Source organism: Schistocerca americana, chromosome 8, assembly GCF_021461395.2.
Source record: "Schistocerca americana isolate TAMUIC-IGC-003095 chromosome 8, iqSchAmer2.1, whole genome shotgun sequence".
NCBI classification, from domain to species: Eukaryota; Metazoa; Arthropoda; class Insecta; order Orthoptera; family Acrididae; genus Schistocerca; species Schistocerca americana.
In genome coordinates this window covers 519,401,695-519,424,593 of record NC_060126.1, presented here as the reverse complement: position 1 = coordinate 519,424,593, position 22,899 = coordinate 519,401,695, and the positions used below count along the sequence as shown (strand labels likewise).

At 37.7% G+C, this 22,899-nt stretch overlaps 1 protein-coding gene across 2 annotated transcripts in view; it reads right to left on the bottom strand.

Annotated features, from left to right (window-relative positions):
• The window catches only part of LOC124625787 (organic cation transporter protein), a 471,790-nt gene that overhangs the window by 11,511 nt on the left and 437,380 nt on the right, over positions 1–22,899 (bottom strand). For both annotated transcript variants that reach the window (XM_047149232.1, XM_047149233.1), the window contains exons 7-9: positions 10,413–10,530; positions 9,261–9,466; positions 8,506–8,657 (exon numbers count right to left, since the gene is read on the bottom strand). In XM_047149232.1, coding sequence (XP_047005188.1) covers positions 8,506–8,657; positions 9,261–9,466; positions 10,413–10,530 — 476 coding nt within the window. The remainder of the gene's footprint in view (positions 1–8,505; positions 8,658–9,260; positions 9,467–10,412; positions 10,531–22,899) is intronic.

The window sequence follows — 22,899 nt, the reverse complement described above, 5'->3', positions numbered from 1 at the left end:
CAAGAGACACGTCAAGGTTACAATTTGCGTATTTAAAATTTTGTTACACTTACAATAATACTTTGTGGGGAATTTACGTACTTAAATTTTGTCAAGCTTACAGTATTTACATCTGCTATAACTATCATAAATTTTTATTCCATTTCAGGGATCCAGCTGAACACTTCACCTTGTCCTTCATGAAATCTTCCACAGAGTAGTAGTATCATTTAATTAGAAAATCATGTAACTTGCTTTTTAAAATATTTATCTTCATATTCATCATGTCACACTCTTTTATTGTGTTGTGAATTTTAATTGAGGAATCTGAGCACACAGTTTTAAGTGAGGATAAAGTTTCCTTCCTGTCTTGTGTTGTATGAGTGTTCAAAATGATTTTTTAAAAATAGATCAGCTCTGCTGCGTAGGAAAAGAACCATCTCAAAAATGTATAAAGGCGGGGCAGTTAATATTTTTAGGTCTTTAAATAATGATCAACATGATGCCCTCTGCTGTGCAGAGCACAGGTTGTGAACGATTATTTTTTGCAACTTTAAAATTCGTTAACGTTTCCTGAGTTCCTCCAAAAAATTATGCCAGATCAAATAACTGATTCAAAGTACCTATAATATGCTATATTCCTGGTGGCCATATCAGTGGCACAGGCTAAAATTTCCATTGCAAATGCAAGGCTGTTTAATTTATTTGCTAGATATTCTATATGAGAATTCCAACTAAAAGTTATGTCTGAGTCAAGTTTTTGATTGTTCTGAGTGATACTGATTTTTTTCAGTTTTTGACTGTTTGGTTTTAAAACTCATCATGTGGGTTTCTGAAATGTTTAGCCTTAAGCCATTTAGACTAAACCATGTTTCCAGGTTACTTAACATATTCATGAGACACTGTGGTATATTGTCAGGATTTTCATTTTCAATTAGGGCTGCAAATAAAGTTAAATGAGTATTTATATAATAGAGGGTAACATTCCACGCGGGAAAAATATATTTAAAAACAAAGATGATGTGACTTACCATACGAAAGCGCTGGCAGGTCGATAGAAACACGAACAGACACATACGTACACACAAAATTCAAGCTTTCGCAACAAACTGTTGCCTCATCAGGAAAGAGGGAAGGAGAGGGAAAGACGAAAGGAAGTGGGTTTTAAGGGAGAGGGTAAGGAGTCATTCCAATCCCGGGAGCGGAAAGACTTACCTTAGGGAGGAAAAAAGGACGGGTATGCACTCGCGCGCACACACACACACACACACACACACACACACACACACACACACACACACACACACACACACACACATCCACATCCATCCACACATATACAGACACAAGCAGACATATTTAAAGAGTATTTATATTGAGAAGCAAGTCATTTACATACAACAGGAATAGAATGGGTCCAAGGACTGAGCCTTGAGAAACACCTGAGAAGTAATCTGCTCCATTTGATGTGATTACTACCCTTTGTTTCCCCTCCAAGAGGTATGATTCAAACCACTTCAAAACATTATCCCTTATTCCATACCTGTTGAGCCTGAAAAGCATCATCAGGGCCTGGTTTACAGAGTCGAATGGTTTTGTAAGGTCACAGAATATTCCTGCGACCTTAGCTTTCCTATCTAGTGATGAGTTAATTTTTTCAATAAACTCGTTTATCACATCTACTGTGTTTTTGCCTTGTTGGAAGACAAATTGGTTTTGTGAAACGATATTCTGTGTGATGAAGCTTTGTATCTGGAAAGCAGCAATTTTTTAAAATATTTTTGGTATGACATTCTTCAGCATTTTTGAAAAACAGTGAACAAATGAAAATTAGCAGGCAAAAAATTACAGAAGCTAAACTACATGTTGAGAAACTTTCCAGAATCTTTGACCTGCATTAGAGATCTGATTAACATTTTGAAAGAAGAAAGGTATAAAATCCAATGCCTTTCATGCTGAAAAGACAACCAATATGAGATTTCAGGAGTAGCTGTGTTAGAGATGTGGCAAACCAGGACATTTTAGGATGAACTGTTGCCAGTCTGGGACAAGGCAGATTTGTGAACACGTTGCAGACATCACCGAGGAGGTGGTCATGGCAGCTGGCAAATAGGGCAAAGCAATCAGCATAGTGGGGGTAACAACAACTGGTCACATGGTGGAGGTGAGCAATATGACTGAAGAGGTTATTGTCATTGAGCACACTAAGGTAACAACAGAACAGAATCTGCAGAGCAGCTTTGTAATAGAAGTACAATCCACAGTCACCTGTAATAATGTTGAGTCAGGTAAAAATGTACAGATTGATTGGTTATTGAATAGTGGTCACACATATCATGTTGTTGTTGTTGTTGTTGTTGTTAATAGTGATGAATAATGAAAATTATGAAGTGTGTAACTTTAGAAGTGCCTGTGAATGTAATAACTGTGAATGGTAAAGTTTTGCAAGCTACGAAAATAGTAAATATAATTCTTTTCCAGTTTATCATAATGTGAGTCCAATTAAAATGTATTTTATATCAAAGGCTTGGATAGAAAGTTTTTTAGCTACCCAAAAGTGACAGAAAAACATAGAATTGTATCTATAGGCAATACCTCAAAAGTTTTTGATAAAGATAGTAACTTAATAGCAATTGCTTTCAAAGACAATAGACTGCATAACATGACAAGAAGAATATATGAGAAAAATACTGATGTAAATAGTGTGAGTAGGAAGGACAGTATGTGAAGGAGAAATGTTATTTTATACCGAGACTTGTGACTTTCAAGAATTTGAGAATGTTATATAAATATCAGTTATCAGTTGGATTGGGGGGGGGGGGGGGGAATTGCATCAGGATTTAGTGTGTAAAGTTTGCATTGAAAATAGAACACACAATCACAATTCATCTTTTAAAACAACAGAACCAGAGTGAAAAAAAAATTAGATTCAAATTGATTTAAATGGGCCTAATTCAACACTCAGTTTGCATGGGGAAAGATATTTTCTCACATTTATTGATGATTACAATAAAGCAGCTAGTGTGTATATTACCAAATCTGAAAATCAAGTTTATGATATATTTAACTACTAAAACTATTAAAAAATTGAGATGTGACAATGAGATGGGATGTTTAAACTCCAATAGTTATTGGTCTGTAAGACTGAAAAGAATCATTTTAAAAGCATCTCCTCCCTATGTACACAGATTAAATTATTCATTTGTGTGGCCATAGTGTCCGTAGTTGCTTCATAATTCTTGAGGGTATTTTTGGTCTGTCATTGCAACTACAAAAATGCGTGATTTTTGCACAAGACTCGTTTTGATTTATTGAGATAAAGCATCATGAGTAGTGGTGATTTTTTGGCTAATTTCTCACTTACATTGGGAAATCCAGTCTGCTAGCACATCGATGTTTTTCTGTTTTTGACACATAATTTTCCATCTAATTTTTAGATGTTCTGCAGCACTATGCATTTCTCACACCACACTTTTATGCACACCACTGTATTCTGTTTCTTTTTGTACTTCAGGTATGTCTTGAAGCACAAAAAGAAACAGAAAGGAAAACTCCTTATGAGATATTTTTTGGGAAGAAAACTAATATTAATCATGTAATGTTTTATGAAAGTAGTGTTTTTGTACATGTACCAGAAGACTCGAGAATGTCAAATTGAGGACATAAAGCAGACTTAGGAACTTCACTAGGCTATAGCGAAGCTGTTTACACAGTATTGATGAAAAATAAAATTATCATTGATGCTGTGGAAGTGGGTGACAGGCATGAATATTCGTGTGATTCTGAGTATATAAGCTGTAAAATGAACCTGTCAATGAGCAGACGGAAGAAAAGGATATCAAAGGAGTTAAGCAATCGCAAAATAGAACAAGAATGTGTGTTGAAAGGGTCAGTTAGTGAATGTAAAATCCCTGTTAGATTTCATGATTATGTCATGAGTAACTTCATTTTTGAAATGTGATGAATACTACATCTACATCTATGTGGTTACTCTGTTATTCACAGCAAGTGCCTGGCAGAGGGTTCAATGAACCACCTTCAAGCTGGCTGTCTACCGTTCCACTCCCGAACAGCATGCAGAAAGAAAGAGCACTTAAATTTTGCTGTATGAGCCCTGATTGCTATTATTTTATCGTGATGATCATTTCTCCCTATGTATGTGGGTGGCAACAGAATGTTTTCGCAATCGGAGGAGAAAACTGGTGATTGATATTTCATGAGAAGATCCCGTCGCAGTGAAAAACGCCTTTGTTTTAATGATTGCCACTCCAATTCACTTATCATGTCTGTGACACTATCTCCCCTATTTCATGATAATACAAAATGAGCCGCCCTTCTTTGTACTTTTTCGGTGTCATCCATCAGTCCCACCTGATGTGGATCCCATACTCCTAAATAGGGAGGACAAGCATGGTGTAAGCAGTCTCTTTAGTAGACCTGTTTCACCTTCTAAGTGTTCTGCCAATGAATCACAGTCTTTGGTTTGCTCTACCCACAATATTATCTATGTGATCGTTCCAATTCAGGTTATTTGTAATTGTAATCCCTAAGTATCTAGTTTAATTTAAAGCCTTCAGATTTGTGTGACTTATTGTGTAATCAAAATTTAACTGATTTCTTTTAGTACTCATGTGGATAACTTCACACTTTTCTTTATTTAGTGTCAACTGCCACTTTTCGCACCATACAGATATCTTATCTAAATCATTTTGCAAGTCATTTTGATCATCTGATGACTTTACAAGACGGTAAATGACAGCATCATCTGCAAACAATCTAAGGCGGCTACTCAGATTGTCTCTTATGTCATTAATATAGATCAGGAACAATAGAGGCCCTATAACACTTCCTTGGGGAATGCTGGATGTTACTTCTGTTTTACTTGATGACTTTCTGTCTATTACTATGAACTGTGACCTTTCTGACAGGAAATCATGAATCCAGTTGTCGCACAACTGAGGCGATACTCCGTAGGCACACAGTTTGGTTAGAAGACGCTTGTGAGGAACTGTGTCAAAAGCCTTCTGGAAACATCCCCTGTTGATAGCACTTATTACTTCACGACTATAAAGAGCTAGTTGTGTTTCACAAGAACAATATTTTCTGAATCCGTGCTGATTATGTGACTTGAGCAATTTTCCAGTCTTTAGGTACGGATCTTTCTGTGAGCGAGTGGTTATATATAATTGCTAAATATGGAGCTATTTTATCAGCATACTGAGAGAGGAACCTGACTGGTGTACAATCTGGACCGGAGGCCTTGCTTTTATAAAGTGATTTAAGCTGCTTTGTTACACTGAGAATGTCTACTTATATGGTTCTCATCTTGGCAGTTGTTCTTGATTGGAATTCAGGAATATTTACTTCATCATCTTTGGTGAATAGTAATGAGTCTTAAGTTTGGAAACAAGCAAGGATAAGGAAATTCGATGTTTAAATAAAAATAAAATTAGAAAACTAGTAACTAAATTACTGAATGTAATTGTTCTTGCTGTAAAATAGTTTAAAATTTGTGTAACACTTGCAAAGAAAGATTAGTTATAAGGCATTTTGAACAAAAAAAAATTGTGACTGATGATATTTATTCAACAGCTGGTATGATGAAAACATTGAAACTTTTGTTGTCAAAAGGGTTTAATTGTAGGAGAAATGGATGTACAGACTGCATTTCTTTATAGCAAAATTGTCTCAGAAATTTATGTAAAGCAACGTCCATGATAGAGGAATGAAACACAGAGTTTGTGAATTAAGGCGTTTGGATCTATGGGATGAAAACTAAATCTAATCTAATCTAATGCAAGTTATATGGTTTGAGAGAAAGTCCTTGAGTGCAATATGATTGATTGGAAGAGTTTTTAAAAAGTCTAGGTTTTAAAATAAGTAAATAATACTATTAACTATATGTACTGATAACTACAAATTATGCCATCTATAAAATTGTGCTCATGGATGGTTTGCCAGTTTGTTGTAAAAGTAAAGGGAAAAATACATGGCATTGTTATCTAAGCAATTTCAAATGCAAAATTTATGTGAAGTAAAGAATTATCTTTGGATAAATATTAATTATAATTGGGCAAAGAAGGTAATGACTTGGTCGGGAAAGCTGTACTGAATCTGTAGGTTAGAGATATCAAACTGAACATTCAAAGTTCTACAGTACGCTGATGGAAGATAATTTGAAATTAGAACCACGGGAACTTGTGTCAGATGGACTACTAATGTATTTATATTACACAAAAAGTTTGGAGTTAGCATATGGAAGGACTGAAAATATTTATTTCTTAGATCATCATTTTGTAGATACAGATTGGGCAGGTGATTGTCTAGGTTGTAGGTCCACATCAGATTATGTGATTAGATTATCTGGAACTGTAATATTCTTTAAAAAAAGGAAGTTTTATGAAATATTCTACTTTTGCTGAGTATGTAGCATTGTCAGAAGATGTCACTGATATTAAGTTAATTTTAAATAACTTGAATATTTTTATGCAAAGTCTTATGAGCCTGTTAAAATATGTAAAGACAACTTGGGGCACTTAATGTTACTAGATATTGCAACTTTACTAAAAATTCAAAGTGTAAAAGTACACTAGAGCTGTGAAGTAGATTCAAAAAACCATGTAGCTGACATTCTTTCCAACTCTTAGAGAACAGATAAATTTGTGAAATTTAGGGAAATATTGGATGTAATTTGATTGGCATATAAATGTAAAGAGGAGTGTGTATTAACAAATATGAAGACATCACCAATAAATTTCTACAGCATTGCACATATTGTAACAAATGTTCACCAAATGCAGTAATCATAGGAGGATGATTCAAGAACAAATTCTGGGAGACTTACAAGGTACCAACAAAATCAGTAATCCTTCAGTGTGTAGAATCACTTTTATTGTAAAGCTGCAGCACTGGCGTCAAAAAATGATGTATGTATCTGTATGACATTGGTAATCGCTCTTCTCTGTGTGTTTCAGTTCCCATATGATTTTACACAAACTGTCTTTCACAATACCACCATAGTACTATTATGAATTTGGAGCCACTGAGAGTGTGGTCTGCCTGTCAGAGAGGTGCCCAATCTTCCCTTGTTGGCTATCCTAGGTGGATGCTGGAGTCGTGCCAGAATCACGATTTGGGAGTGAAAAGGGAACAGTAAATTGCAATTAAAATCTCTCTGTAAGCAACTTTAATGAAACAAGCTGCTGGAGAGATATGGTTGTGTTTTACTGTAAGTATGGGCAAGTTTTTTTGCAGGAGTCCTACATTACCTTGTAAACCTGATGGCTGGAGAAGGCCATGGAAAAAGGTTCAGACTTGGCTACTACCGAGTCATCTGACAAATGCATTGTTTCTGTGCAAAAATGGGTGCTTTATTTATTCAGGCTGCCTTTCTGCAAGAAATAATTCCATAAGACAACAGAGTGTGAACTAATGCAAAGTGTGGCATCACTTTTGTCTTCAAGTGATTACTATACAAGATATTTCTAAATGCATAACATGTTGAACTGACCTGCTTGATTAATTCATTTATATGGGGCGATTCCGTGATGACATTACAAACTTTCAGGGATGATGGAGAAGAGTAAATACATTAATTTGAGGTAAGGAACCCTGGTACAGAAAGGACCAATTTGGAAGTTATAAACAAAAATAATTCTGATACCGCCGGCCGCGGTGGTCTAGCGGTTCGGGCGCTCAGTCCGGAACCGCGGGACTGCTACGGTCGCAGGTTCGAATCCTGCCTCGGGCATGGATGTGTGTGATGTCCTTAGGTTACTTAGGTTTAAGTAGTTCTAAGTTCTAGGGGACTGATGACCACAGATGTTAAGTCCCATAGTGCTCAGAGCCATTTGAACCATTTGAATTCTGATACCTTTGATAGCAGAATACAAGTATGAGTACTGTTGTTGCTAACACTACAGGGCAGACAATCTTCAGAGGTGGTAGTATGGATCAAAAGAAGCAAAGAAAGGTCCAATAAACATGGGACATAAATGCATACCTTAAGAACTGTGAGCACACGTTCATTTTCGATATTGTGAAGCACATCTCTTCTACTGCAAGCCATTTGGTTTCTATATTTTTGGAGAACATAGTATGGACCAAAACAAGAAAAAAATGTGCAGTAAATATGGGATCTAAAATGCATACCTGAAGACATATGGGCACTTATTCAGTAGAAGAGATACGTTTCACAGTAGCAAAGACGATCATGTGCTTGAAGCTCTTAAGATACGCATTTTAGATCCCATTTTTACTAGATATTTTCTTCTTGTTTTATTTCATACTATTGCCTCTGAAAGATGCAACTTAGTAATAACCGTACCAGTACATGTATCCCATTGTCAGAGGTATTGGAACAATTTTTTCTTATAGCTTTTGACTTGGTTGTTTCTAGATCAGGTTCGCTTACCTCAAAGTGACACATTTACCCTGCAAAAGAACGAGAGAGAGAGAGAGAGAGAGAGAGAGAGAGAGAGAGAGAGAGAGAGAGAGAGAGAGAGAGAGAGAGGGCAAAGAAGTTACCTTCTGGAACTGGTAATACCAGGAGGAGTGCCACACCAGATATAAAGAACAGTAAAGAGCTGGTGGACCTGCGACCCATCACTCGTAGTAAAGGAATTGGTATCAAGTAACCTACTATCTCCACTGCTCCAGACACAGCAGTGTAGACATATCTGAAACAGGTGAAGAACCACAATGATCAGAAACTTAAAAAGCAATTATTTCTGTCTAAAACTTATCTTACTGATATATCCCTAGAAAGTTTTGGAAGCATTTGATGAATCCCTAGATATTTTGATATTTGTCATGAAACGCATATCACATGTACTATATGAAGGCATAATCAACTTCACTGCAGCAAAATAAGTGCAAAAAGACTGCGTAGTCACAGATATTAATATAGTAGTAACAAAGCTCACACAATGTCACGGTTGGAAGTTGGATGGAGGGAGATAACTGATAAAACATTATGGGAGAGGGGGAGGGAGGGAGGGAGAGGGAGAGGGGGGGAAGGGAGAGGGGGGAAGAGAGAGGGGGGAAGAGAGAGAGAGAGAGAGAGAGAGAGAGAGAGAGAGAGAGAGAGAGAGAGAGAGAGAGAGAGAGAGAGAGAGTGAATGAATGAATGTCAGGGAGCATATAGACTTAGTGATGGATAAAGGTCGGACAGAAGTGACAACTACCAGGGCTAAATGTTAGCCAGTGTTAACCTCAGCCACCCAGTCCAAGAAAATACTGCACAGCTCATTCTCTCTCCATCTGTAACACTATGAGCTCACCTGTCAGATGAAAAGTTCTGGGAGTTGAGAGAGAGACCATAATATGTGAGTGCAGACACCCACCACAGATAGAAGCATATGACCAGCCGGCGGCAGCTCTCTCCATGCCGGAACATTACAACTAGCTTCTTAGTGCTGGCCAAAAACCTCTTAAACAATGCGATCTCATAGTTCTTCTCAGTCACTGTTGCATCTGTGTTGGCTACCTGCAATTGTGTTAACACAAATCAGTACCATGGCTTATTGTAAATTGTTTATTAAACAACTGAGGAATTATATTTTTGGAGCTTTCTGTGGTTAGTTTCGATTAGTATCCCATGGGTGTGAGAAGCAAATCTTCATGCTGAACCACAAATGTACCCGAACAACTCTGTTGCTAAGAGCAATGCCCATGAAAGGCAAGTGTTCAAGTTTCAATGCCAGTCTGGCAAACAGTTTAACCCTTTGCACTGTAATGTAGATGAAGGGCATCTCCATGCACTCTTATTTGAATTTAAATCACCACCATCTGGGCGGACAAAATTCACAATGTCGAGTGCCACTCCATTGTTGGAGTGGCAAGGGTTAAACCTTTTATTCTGCCAGATTCTAAACAGGAAGAATAAGAAGAAGAAGAAGAAGAAGATGATGATGATGATGATTATTTGTATCCAGTACTGAAGTGTTGTATTCTAAATTTGGAACTAGGGGTCACAGAGCTCTTTGAGCAGAGTATGGCATTGTCCGAATATGATATTTGATTGCTGTTGGTGTAGCATGTATTTTTCATATGTACATGAAAGATAGAGAAATTAATTGCCTGACTCTTGTTTGTGTATTTCTAGAATGATAGTTTTGCTTGAAATATAAAGAAGGTTGACATATGAAGTAGTTAGATAATCTTTGTAACTATCTTCACTATGCCCTCACTACCAACCAGTAATTTTTTTTTAAGCATCATATACATTTTGGGAATGAGATTCTGTCTGGGAGCACAGTTTTCAAGCATTTCAGCGATTCCAAAGAGTACCCTTCAAAATCATGAATGAAGAAATGTCCAATTTTTATATACTGTTTACATATTACAAAATAAACTGTTGATTTTGTAGTTATCATACGTAATACTCTCCTTTCCGAAGTAAGTCATACAATATTTGGCAGAAATATACTTACTGGCTGTATTTCTGTGACACTCCTTTTTTCTGCATGAGGATTTGCCTTTTTCACTATCTTCCAGGCCTTTTCCCTCTGTCCACGTGCAATAAGCCACCTGGGGGATTCAGGAAGCAACCTGTTGGGAAAAAAATATTTGGTGGCTTATTAACCATAAACTGAACAGTAATTATCAGTGCCTTTCCCACAATAAATTGAGCAAATGGTTGTATTCCTGAAAGTAGAAGGCTCTAATATTTAAATCAACTTTTCTGCTCCACATAATCAACCATGAAAGTGGTCGCTTTATTTCGGTGTATAACTGCTGAGCAGGAGTAGATATTATATAAAATTACACCTATATAGTGGACAAAAAAACCAAACAAACACTCTTGCTCAAGCTTTTTTGAAACAAGTGACTGCTGAGAGGAAACCACCTGTTTTGGGGACAACACGTGGGCCCTCTCATTGAGGGGTCTGAGTGACCAGCCTCTCCATTTTAATCTTCCCCACTCTATTTTTCTCTACTCACTGTGGAAAGAACAAATAATTCAAGTGACGGTAGTTTCTTGTATTATTGCATGCATTTATCAGCAATACTAAGACTTTCACATCCTGAAGCTAAATGATGACTGCCTAAATTGTCTCACAATTTTATATAACTATAATGAGCAACAGGTACTTTTTATGGGGCACTATTAGTGTATCAGCAGTTGCTGGTGTTAAAAACTGTGGCTAGGTTCAAATGTAGTCAACATTCAACAGGCATGAAGGGGCCAAACATACATCCTCCTCCTATGGAACCCCAGCCTTATGTATCAACAGTGCGATGCCTTACCTGATGTGATAGTGGATGCTCCAATATTCTTCAAATTACTCCAGTTAAATATGAAATTTATATGATCTCTGAATAGTAGTAATACATAATTGCTATTTAGAAACCTGAAGCTACCTTTGCTGGCAGAAAAGTGGCAATTCCAGAAGTCACAAAATACAGCTCAATGTTCTTAATTTGAGCAGAATGAAATATGACCACTGAAGTTAATAGTTATTCATCCAGAATTTTACACTTGGAAAAAAAGCAGTTTCAGCTTGTCTGACTGCCATGTGGAGGATGTGGGTACAATTACTGATACTGCCAGGGATTCTTCCTTGGTGAGAGGAACTGGAACAGGATCAACTCGTCATGATGCCAATTGAGAATCTACTTGAATGGGGAGTAGAGCACCAAGATCTGGATAGCTGACAGTGGCTGGGAGGGCCATCTGCCAACCATATGACCCTCCACACCACATCCAAATGATGCCACTGACAGCAGTGGATGCTCCACCAAAGTCTGAGTGTGGAGCTCATCATAAAATCAGTCTGATACAGAATCTCTCAAAACCACAATGAATGTATTTTTGCAAGTTGGTTAGCCATTTGCTTGGTAACTGAATTGTGCACCTATGAATGCATGAAATACAGAAAAATACTTTAGTTTGAAAAAAAAATGAAGTAAGTAGTTATTCTTTTACACTCTAAATTCCTTAACTGGCAGAATGAATCTTCATCTATGACTGCCAAATGATTCTACCGTCTCGAACATTCATTTCTTGCTAGGACTGCAAGAATGTATTTGCAATTAATATGGATTAGCAAGTACTGCGAAGACACTGTTGTCCTAAAGACTGCATACCATGCTCTATTTTCCTCTCACCTGAATTACGGAATATAAATTTGGGGAGCAATAACCATAGTCCTTGTTAAAAGATTGCATCCCAACATTTGTCCCAATTTGTATCAGTACAATACCAGAAATAAAGAAAAATTTTACATCAGCAGTAACAGAAAAGCACTCTATGAAAAGGGTCCACAGTATGCAGGTTTGAAGTTAGCCAATGCACTGCCCAGTGAATTTATGACCCTACCCACAATTAAGCTTAAATATCAACTAAACAAATTCCTGTTAGAAAATCCATTTTACACATTAGAAGAATACCATACTTACATGCAGAATAAGAATTGCTCCAAAAAAAAAAATTGTAAATAACATTACGCACCATCTTATTTGTAATTTAATCATTTTGTTAATCAGTGACATATTCAGAAAAATGTATTATTGTGCTATACATCAAGTATTTGTAACCTGTTTTTATACATACGTAATGAATCATTCATACCATATGGTGGCTTGTGGAGTATGTATGTAGATGTAGAAAAGGAGAATGGATATACATTCTGGGAAAACATGTTTGCATCACTCTGCATATTTAGAATTAAAATGAGGGCCATCAGAAATGTGAACGGAAGTAAAATACGAAAGACATGTAAATCTTCCTTCACAACATTTAAAACATTTTTCTCTACATCAGATCAACAAAAAGAAAAAAAAATGGTTCAAATGGCTCTGAGCACTATGGGACTTAACATCTGAGGTCATCAGTCCCCTAGAACTTAGAACTATTTAAACCTAAATAACCTAAGGACATCACACACATCAACGCCCGAGGCAAGATTCGAACCTGCGACCGTAGCGGTCGTGTGGTTCCAGACTGTAGCACCTAGAACTGCTCGGCCATCAAAGAAACAGTTCTATACTTTAAATGAAACATAACTAATAATGACAAAGCTTCTAAGACACTGTATCATTCCCAAACATATCACTACATTGAAAAGAAAACTTATGGCACACTCTGATACTGATCTATGCTAGGCAAGCACATTTTTCAAGACACAGAATTGAAAAGTTTTAACTAACTTTGTGAAGCAATCATCATCAAAGATACAAAGCACTTCAAACAACCCATTCAGTCATGTTTATGGTACCACTACCTCCATGTCCAACTTCTCAATCATATGTAATTCATTTAAAATTGGTAGGTTAGTTTTATATTAAATGTGTAATCAAACCAGATGTCTAAATCACTAGCTTTTAAAAGAATTATTTTGATATAATGTAGAGTAATATGCTTGTCGAAAACAGCATACTATTACAGGTAAAATGATCAACAACTTTATTATAAACTTACAGGGAGATTGAATAGGTAACCAGTATCTATGTTCAGGAAGTGATGTCCCAATGTACACTATCATAGATTTTGGAACTGTTAGTTCCTTCATAAAAAGGAAATAGAGGAAGGATGGAGAGTAGAAGCAGGTCACTCAGACCCCACATTGTCATTGTTGATCCTCACAACTGGTGCCTCCCTCTCAACCCTGGGTCTGATTGACCTGCTTTTCCTTTCCAACCTTCCCCTTCACTCTTTCCTCCCTGATAAAGGTACAAACATTATTTGATTTGGTTTTTATTTGGTTCTCTTGATTACATATTGTACAATTAGTGTACTTGTAATACAGGATAAGTCAAGTGAAATAATATAGTGTTGCATGAGCATTTTATACAGTATATCATAAATATAGCATTTTATTTTTTCTATGAACAGTTCATTGTGTATAAAATTACAATATGTGGTTTAATGGCATATGTTTAAGTGAATGCTTAAAATAGTAGAATAAATGGAAGTACAAACTTTCATCATAATGACATAAATACAGAAACATATTTGCATTTTATAATAATAATTTAAATTAAAACACAATTTTTTTATTTTCATGACATAAGTAAAAGTATCACATTTTTCTTTTAAGAGTGTGCCTTTACCTAAGTGGTTTCCTCTATTCTTACACTAAAGAATGCCTTATAACTATAAGAATCCATTCATTTTATATATAAAAAAATTGATCTATCCTGCATGTTTTTAGTTTCCTTTTGAATAACTGCAAATTATTAATTTCCCATTTTGTACTGTTGGGGAGCTTATTGTATAGCGTCATACCTGACACAGTAACTCCCTCATGTACTATTGAGAGAGTTGCAAAGCATCAGTGAAACTTTTCCAGCAGTCATTTTTTCATTGTTGTGAATGTCACATTTTTTGTGAAATATATCCCTGTTGTGGGCAACAAACATCAGTGAGTATATACATTGACCTATAACAGTAAGTATCCTGAGAGACATTAAGAGACCTCTGCAGGATGTTCTGTTAGAGATCCCATATATTAATTCACTATTTGCTTTTTTAAGTTTGAAGACTTTTACAATTCCTGCAGCATTTATCTGTATGATTATAATACTCTAATAGAATGTAAATATGCAAAATATGACAGCAGCATCGTTTCTGTGTCAACAAAGTGGGAAACAGCTCTCAGCACAAAGCATGCTGACCTCTAAGTGTCTTGTCCAGCTCAACAGTTCACTCTTTCCATCTGAACTGTCTAGATGCCTAGGAGTTTGGTTCATTAATTATCTGATAGTTAATATCCATTTCAGGAACTAAGTTTATTTGTTATCTGAAACTGTATGGTGTTAGTTTTTGGAATTTAGGATTAGGCTATTTGCTATGAACCATTTGTGTTCTTTGTAAGTGGCTGTCATGGTTGTATCCTGCATTATGGTTATGGGCACTTTGAACAGAGTATTTTCGTAATCAGCGAACATGTCAATTTTGCTCTGTTATTAATTTAATTGGTAGACAATTAATGTAGATCAAGAACTGGTGCAAGGCTTGAGCCCCAGGGATTCTGTATTTTACATTTCCCCAGTCTGAGTTTATTGTTAATTCTGCCTCCATGAAGACAACTCTTTCCTACTGTGTAGATAAAATTCTGTCCTTGATGTCACAGTTTGGAAACATTTTTAGCAATGTGTTATGATACACACAGTCAAGTACCTTACAAAGTCACAAAAGATCCCCATTGGATACCCTCTGAAATTTAGTTCACCTAATATTCCATCTGTACAGCAAAATATAGCTCACTTTGTGGAGAAACCTTACAAGACCTAAAGTGTGTAGCTGTTAGTAAGACATTCGGTGTAGTGTGGTTATAAACCTTACCATGTATTTTTTTCTCAAATACCTTTGAGAACACTAGCACCAGAGAGATGGGCTAATGGTTAAATATTACATGCCTCACTCCAGTTTTGTGGATTGGCATCACTGCCTTATGTTTGAGTGTATCTGAAAATATCCCAGTTTTAACCGACTGGTTGCACAAATAGCACCATATGTGACTATGATGATGTATCCTACTGATACATCATCATATCCAGGTGAGAAAGCTTGTAAGTCATTTTTTAAAATTTCTTTAGGAGTTGTGATTTTGAAATGAAGTGCTACTTTTCATGCAATTTACATGTAATTAAGTAGCTCTATGGCTTCTGTGGAAGACTGACTGTTATGGTACCCTCCTTCTTCAGCTATAGTGAGAAAAAAATTCATTGAAATATAAGGCTTCAACTTTTTGTTTATTGTGGCCTCTACCATTACCAGAGGACTGTGACATCCCTGCTTGTTCCGATTTTACGGTCCTGTTTGTCTCTCTTATGATGTTCCATTTAATTTTTACTTTATTGTTTGATGTGTTAATTTTTTGTGCATAATGCCTCCCTGATTAACCAAGTTATAACAATTCTCAAAGAAAGATGAGATAAAAACCATCTACTTCTTTGTGTGTATTAGCAGTACTTTGAATTTCTCAACTGAAAGAATGAATAGAACAGCCATTCTACATATACATCTATATTCTGGAAACTACCATATGGTGCATGGCAGAGGATACAACCCTTTGTACCAGTTATTAGTGTTTCATCCCGTTCCATTCACTTATGGAGCATGGGAAGAATGTTATTTTGAATGCCTCTGAGCATACAGTAATTATTCTTATCATATCTTATCTTCATGATGCCTATGTGAGCAATACATAAGGGGTTGTAGTATATTCCTACAGTAATCATTTAAAGCCGGTTCTTGACTCTAAACTTTGTTAATAGACTTTCTCAGGATAGCGTACGTTTATGTTAAAGAGTCTTCCAGTTCATTTTCTTCTGTATCTCTATGACACTCTCCCATGGATTAAACAAACCTGTGACAATTCATGTTGCATGCCACTGTATATGTTCAATATCCACTATTAGTCCTATTTGGTATAAGTGCCACACATTTGAGCAATATTCTACAACTGTTCACACGAATGATTTGTAAGCAATCTACTTTATAGATTGATTGAACTTCCCTGTTAGGAGTCCCCATTAGCAATCTACCACTAAACTATAGTTTACCACATGCTTTACCTGTAACTGAACTTATGTGATCATTCCATTTCATATCCCTACAAATTGTTGCACCCAGGTATTTATATGAGTTAATTGATTCCAAGAGTGACTCACTGATATTAAAGCCATATGATAACATTTTTTCATTTTGTAAAATGCAAAATTTCATGTTTCTGAACATTTAGAGCAAGTTGCCAATCTCTGCACTACTTTGAAATCTTATTTATACAGCTTCTTTCAGATAGTACTTCATTATAGGTAAATGCATCCTCCTGATTTTATTATTAACACTGCCTGAAAGGTCATTAATATACTACATGAACAGCAAGGGTCACAGTACCCCTTCCTGGGGCACAATTTAACTTATTTCTACATCTGACTATGACTCTCCATTCAAGATAACATGTTGCATCCTCCCTACCAAAAAGTCCTCAATCCTGTCACAAATTTCACTCGATACTCTATACGATCATACTATTGACAATAAGCATAGGTGTGGTATCAAGTCATATGCTTTTTGGAAATCAAGAAATACAGAACCTATCTGATTGCTTTGATTCAAGGCTTTCAGTTTGTCATATGAGGAAAGTGTGACCTGTACAACAAATTGATGTCGAGGATATTGGACAGTAGTTTTGTGTATCACTTCTACTATCCTTCTTATAGTCAGGTGTGACCTGTGCCTTTTTCCAAGAACTGGGTGTAGTATTTTGTTCAAGAAATCTACTGTAGATTTTAGTTAGAAGAGGGGCTAAGTCAGTCCCAAATTCAGTATAGAATCTGACAGGGTTTCCATCGGGCTCTGGAGCTTTGTTCAATTTTAATGATTTCAGTTGTTTCTCAACATCACTGGTACTAATATTAATTTCATATATCTTTTCAGCAGTATGAAGATTAAATTGGGGCAATTCTCTTAGGTTTTTCTTTGTAAAGTGACATTTGAAAATGTAGTTAAGCATTTCAGCTTTTTCTTTGCAACCCTCAATTTCAGTTCTTTTCTCATTCACTAGGGACTGGACACTAACTTTGGTGCCACTAACAGCATTTACGTATGATCAGAATTTCTTTGAGGTCTATGAAAGATCATTTGACAATATTCTGCTATGGTAATCACTGAAGGCATCATGCATATCTCTTGGCAGCCAGATGCGTTTCATTCAGCATGTCTATCTACAGCCCTGCACTTCGTTTTACACCTATTATGCAGTAATCTGTTTCTTTAGATTTTTCTTTAGAAGTTTCTTTACAGTTACTGTATATGATGGAGGTTCCCTCCCATTATGTACTGGTCTGCTGGGTACTCATCTGTCCAGTGCATGGTCAACTACTCTTTTAAACATGAGCTAGAGTTCCTCTCTATGCTCCTGCCCTGTGCTGAAAGTTTCAGGTTCCTCACTGAGATAGGACACTATTGATTTTTTTTATCTGGTTTACTGAACATATTCTGCTTGTTTTAGTTGTCCTTTATTCCCTGGTAATTATAGTAACCACTACCATATCATGGTCACTGATACCAGTTTCAATGTGGACATCCTCAAAGATGTCTGGTCTTTTTGTTGCCAGTAGATCCAATGTATTTCCATTATGAGTGGGGTTCCTACCGATTTGTTCAACGAAGTTTTCAGAGAAGGCATCTAGTAAAGTTTCACAGGATGTCTGATCATGCCCACCATTAACAAAACTTTAATTTTTCCAATTAATTTTTGTATGATTAAAGTCTCCACCATTCATTACAGTATGATTGGGAACTTACTTACAAGTGAACTGAAGTTTTCTCTGAAGGTTTTGCTTACATCAGGAGAGGAATCTGGTGGGCGATAGAAGGATCCAATCATTATTTTATGCCCACCCCTGATATGAGTCTTGCCCACACACTCTGACACGCAGCTTTAATTTGTACCTTGGTCAGTCGGAGTCTCTTGTCTACTGTGACAGAAACACCAACTCTATTTCCGATTTCCTATCCTTTATATATACTCTTAAATTTATCTCAAAAATCTCACTGCTATTAATTTCAGATTTCAACCAGCTCTCTGTACCTAGTATTATTTGAGCTTCACTGCTCTTCAAGAGTGCTTCAAACTCTGGCACTGTTGTGAATGCTTCGGCAGTTCACCATTAGGCTTTTAGTACTCTCACTTGTGAGAAGCATTTCTTTCATTCTTACACTGATACTTCTGGATTTTCTACAGCTATCATTATCTGGATTTGGTGGAGAGTCACCTAACTTTAAAAAAAACCTTGTGTGGACCCCACAGTGTCAGCTACCTGAGTAGCAGCCTCTCACATGTAGTGCACGCGCATGACCTATTTAGGGGGACCCTACAGTTCTCAAACCCCACGGCCCAAGTCAAGGCAATCACAGCTTAGCATCACAGAACTTTTAAAGTCTCTGGTTCAGTCTTCCACTTGACTCAGAACCAAAGGGCCACGATCAGTTCTGGGGACAGTGCTGCAAAATTATGGGCACCGCTGAAACTCCGTGTGCAAGGCTGGTGTTCTCAACTTTCTCTACCAGTTTCTGTAACGAACCGAGAATGAGCTCAGATGATGAGCATCATTTTTTGCAAAGTGTGTCACAATCTGCATTTCATTGCACTCTCTTCCATCAATAGCTGCTGGTATAGCCCCTTCAACATGTTAAATGAGGCCCCCAGGCATACGCACTGAGTGCATCTGGTGTCCTTTCCTGTCCCTTGCTGTCATTTCCATAACAGGTACCATCATTTATCACAAGTTTGAACTGCTGACTGATTGATTAATTGAGAAGGTTTATGAGACCACACATGAGGTCATCAGTCCCACAGTTCTGAAGTTAGGCACAGAAGAAAGAGGGTATACTAAAAGTGGACTGATCTAGTCAGGGGAGTCAAATGATAAAACAATGAAGTTAAAAAAATACACAGTCAAAAACATAAAAGGTGAGACCAAATCTAAAAACTGGAAAAAAGAGGTGGGATTTCCATTGGGGAGTGGTCATGGGGTCCCAGACTGATAAGACACAAATAGAGGTCCCAACCACAACCACCATGCCCCTGCTCCAAGAATAAAACAAAACCATATATCTGGAAATAAAAACCACTTTCATGGAGGAAACTGAGGGCCAGTTCAACCATCTGTCAGTCATCTGATAATGTTAAATTTAAGGAATTGGGAAGATTATACTTAGTATGAGGGGCCAAAAGAAGGGTACATTCCACCAATACATTGGATGCTATCAGTATGGCTCCACAATCACATTGTGGGGGTGGTTCGTTATGTAGGAGGAAACAGTGGGTGAGCCTAGTACAACCAATGCATAGACAGCATAAAACAGTGGACTACTCCTAAGAGGAGCAGAAGGAAGAGCACCAAACTGAAGTAGGCTCCTTGATTGTGCAGAGTTTATTACTATGAGCAGTAGTGCAACAGATGTCATTCGATTTTTATGCAAACAGAGATTTGATGTAGATCTGCATATCCATAGCTGGAATCGTGAAAGGGAATGACAGGTAAGTATCTGCTTCTCCAGCCACACAATCAGGCAGTTCATTCCCAGGGCTGCCCACATGACTTGGTACCCAGAGAAACACAACTGGGCAGGTGGCATGGCCAAGGACAGAGAGAAGGTCATGGATAGCAGAGACCAAAGGGTGGCCGGAGTTGATAGCCTGCAGGCTGCTTCTTGAGACTGAACAAATTAAAACACTGTGGAGGGGGGCCTGGGAAACAAAATGGAGGGCTCTGTGAATGGCTAGAAGCTCTGCTGTAAACACACTATCCTGGCAATAAATGGTGTTCTAAGCCAGTAGGAGACTCTGAAGCATACCCCACCTTATCGACTGTCTTAGAACCATCAGTGTAGATGATGATGGCACCATGGAGCTCTGCAAGGTGGGCACATAAAAGATGCCAACGAACCATAGTGGCGACAGAGATCTTACGACTTTGGAATACATCGGTCCTAATGCCTTGTCCAGGCACCATCCAAGGATATGGGATAAAAGACACAAGGTGCATTCCAGTCAGTGGAGATGGAGATCCTGACTGAGACAAGTGAGACACATGCCAACCGGCAATCTCACCCATGGGTGGATGTCAGGAGGGAGACATCCCTCATTGGCAAAGAGGACAGGGTACATGGGATGGTCAGGGAATTGGCGAATGGCGATAGCATAAGAAACCAGGAGTTGGCTCTGTCATATCTGTAGAGGAGGAATCCCTGCTTCTGTGAGGAGACTGTCAATGGGACTAGTGCAAAAGGCAGCAATAGCCAGATGCACCCCACAATGGTGAACAGTTTCAAGCAGTTGCAAAGTGGAAGGAGCTGGTGAGCTATAAACCTGACTCCCATAACCTAGTCTGGACAAGACTAGAGCACAGTAAATATGGAGGAGAGTGATATGGTCTGCACCCCAAGATGTGTGGGCCAGGAGGCAGAGAGCATTAAACTTTGGCATCCATGCAGTCTTTAGTTGACAAATATGGAGCAGCTATGTCAGCTTTTTATAAAAAATAAGGCCCAAGAAATGGGACCGTGCTACAACATCGAGACTGTGACAAGGTGCCGGAAGTTACTAAAAGCCTGTCAGATGGCTGTTTCCAACCTGAGTAAATGGTCAGTTTGAGATCATCCTGCCCAGAAGCCACACTGATACAGGGGCAAAAGGCCCCGAGATTTGGGTACCCAACATAATCTGAAGCTAATCATCCTCTAGAGCAGTTTATGAAGTACATTCATCAGACTAACTGAGTGGTAGTTGTTGAGAGACTTGAACTGCTGATGGTTAATAGACCACTACCCTTTTGCATCTGCTGCGTCCTGACACCAGACAAAACAGGTTTCCTCAAAACAAGTGAAGTGATTCCTGCTGGCTCAGTTTCAGTTTCCATGAAAGACAGCACCTTAGACTTAAATGATTAATGGAAAATCTCATATAAGATGTGAAACAAATACTAACAAAGAGATAGAGGGGCTGGCCAGTACTTACCTCAGCTCAGTACAGTCGATAGATACACATAAAACAGAACTGAAAATTTACATTCCTAGCTTTCGGAACTTTGTTCCTTCATCAGGGAGGAGAGAGGGGAAAAAAAGGGCAGAAGGGAAAGTGGATTCAGTTACTCACAACCCAGGTTATGAAGCAACAGGGAAAGGTAAACAGGGAGGGTAGCAAGGATGGAGGCATGGTTGTCAGAGGGAAGCCAAAGATATTCTACTGTTAGTACTGTGCCAGCTTCAAACCAAAGAGGATGCATACAGAAGTAAAGAGGTATATAGTATAAAGATAAACACAACTATGTAGGATGAAAAGATGCGTGAATGGCTAAAGAGGAAAGGGAAAGAGGAGAAGACTGAAGAGTGAATGGGAGTGAGGTTGTTTAACGTAGGTTCAGTCCAGGGGGATGGCGGGATGAACCTACATTAAACAACCTCACTCCCATTCAGTCTTCTCCTCTTTCCCTTTCCTCTTTAGCCATTCACGCATCTTTTCATCCTACATAGTTGTGTTTATCTTTATACTATATACCTCTTTACTTCTGTATGCATCCTCTTTGGTTTGAAGCTGGCACAGTACTAACAGTAGAATATCTTTGGCTTCCCTCTGACAACCATGCCTCCATCCTTGCTACCCTCCCTGTTTACCTTTCCCTGTTGCTTCATAACCTGGGTTGTGAGTAACTGAATCCACTTTCCCTTCTTCCCTTTTTTCCCCTCTCTCCTCCCTGATGAAGGAACAAAGTTCCGAAAGCTAGGAATGTAAATTTTCAGTTCAGTTTTATGTGTATCTATCGGCTGTACTGAGCTGAGGTAAGTACTGGCCAGCCCCTCTATCTCTTTGTTAGCACCTTAGACTTGTTGATTAAGGAGATTGGTACAATGCCCAGAGTCCTCCCTGGTTCCCATCCACCATATACAGGACACCTGGACCTACCATTGACACACCACTCCCAGTCAAGTTATTGAGTAATGACAAATCCTGTACTTTCTGCATAGGAGACCGGATCCACGGAACAGGATGGTATTTAAGATACCTCTGATACATGTATCACAGGTACAAGACTCTTGGGAGCTCTTCCAACATACTGATTCACAGCAGCTGGCATCTCCTTATAATTTTAAAGTTTTTCAGTGTATTTGTCTCTTGATACAATTAAGTAATCAATCAATCAATCCATCAATCAATAAGTTAAAAATATTTCTGCATTATTAGGATGGATAAGCCCCACATAATATTCTTATGACACACTTCTTTTGTGAAATGAAAACCTTCTTTCCAAAATATAAAATAACAAGAATATTTTAACATGTGGTACAAACATCTAAAAAGAGTAAGAGAATTTGTCACTAAATCTATTGTTTACCCATTTTTAACAACCTATTTCCTTCAGTAAAATTCTCATCTATGTGTGTATACAAAATTTATATTATCC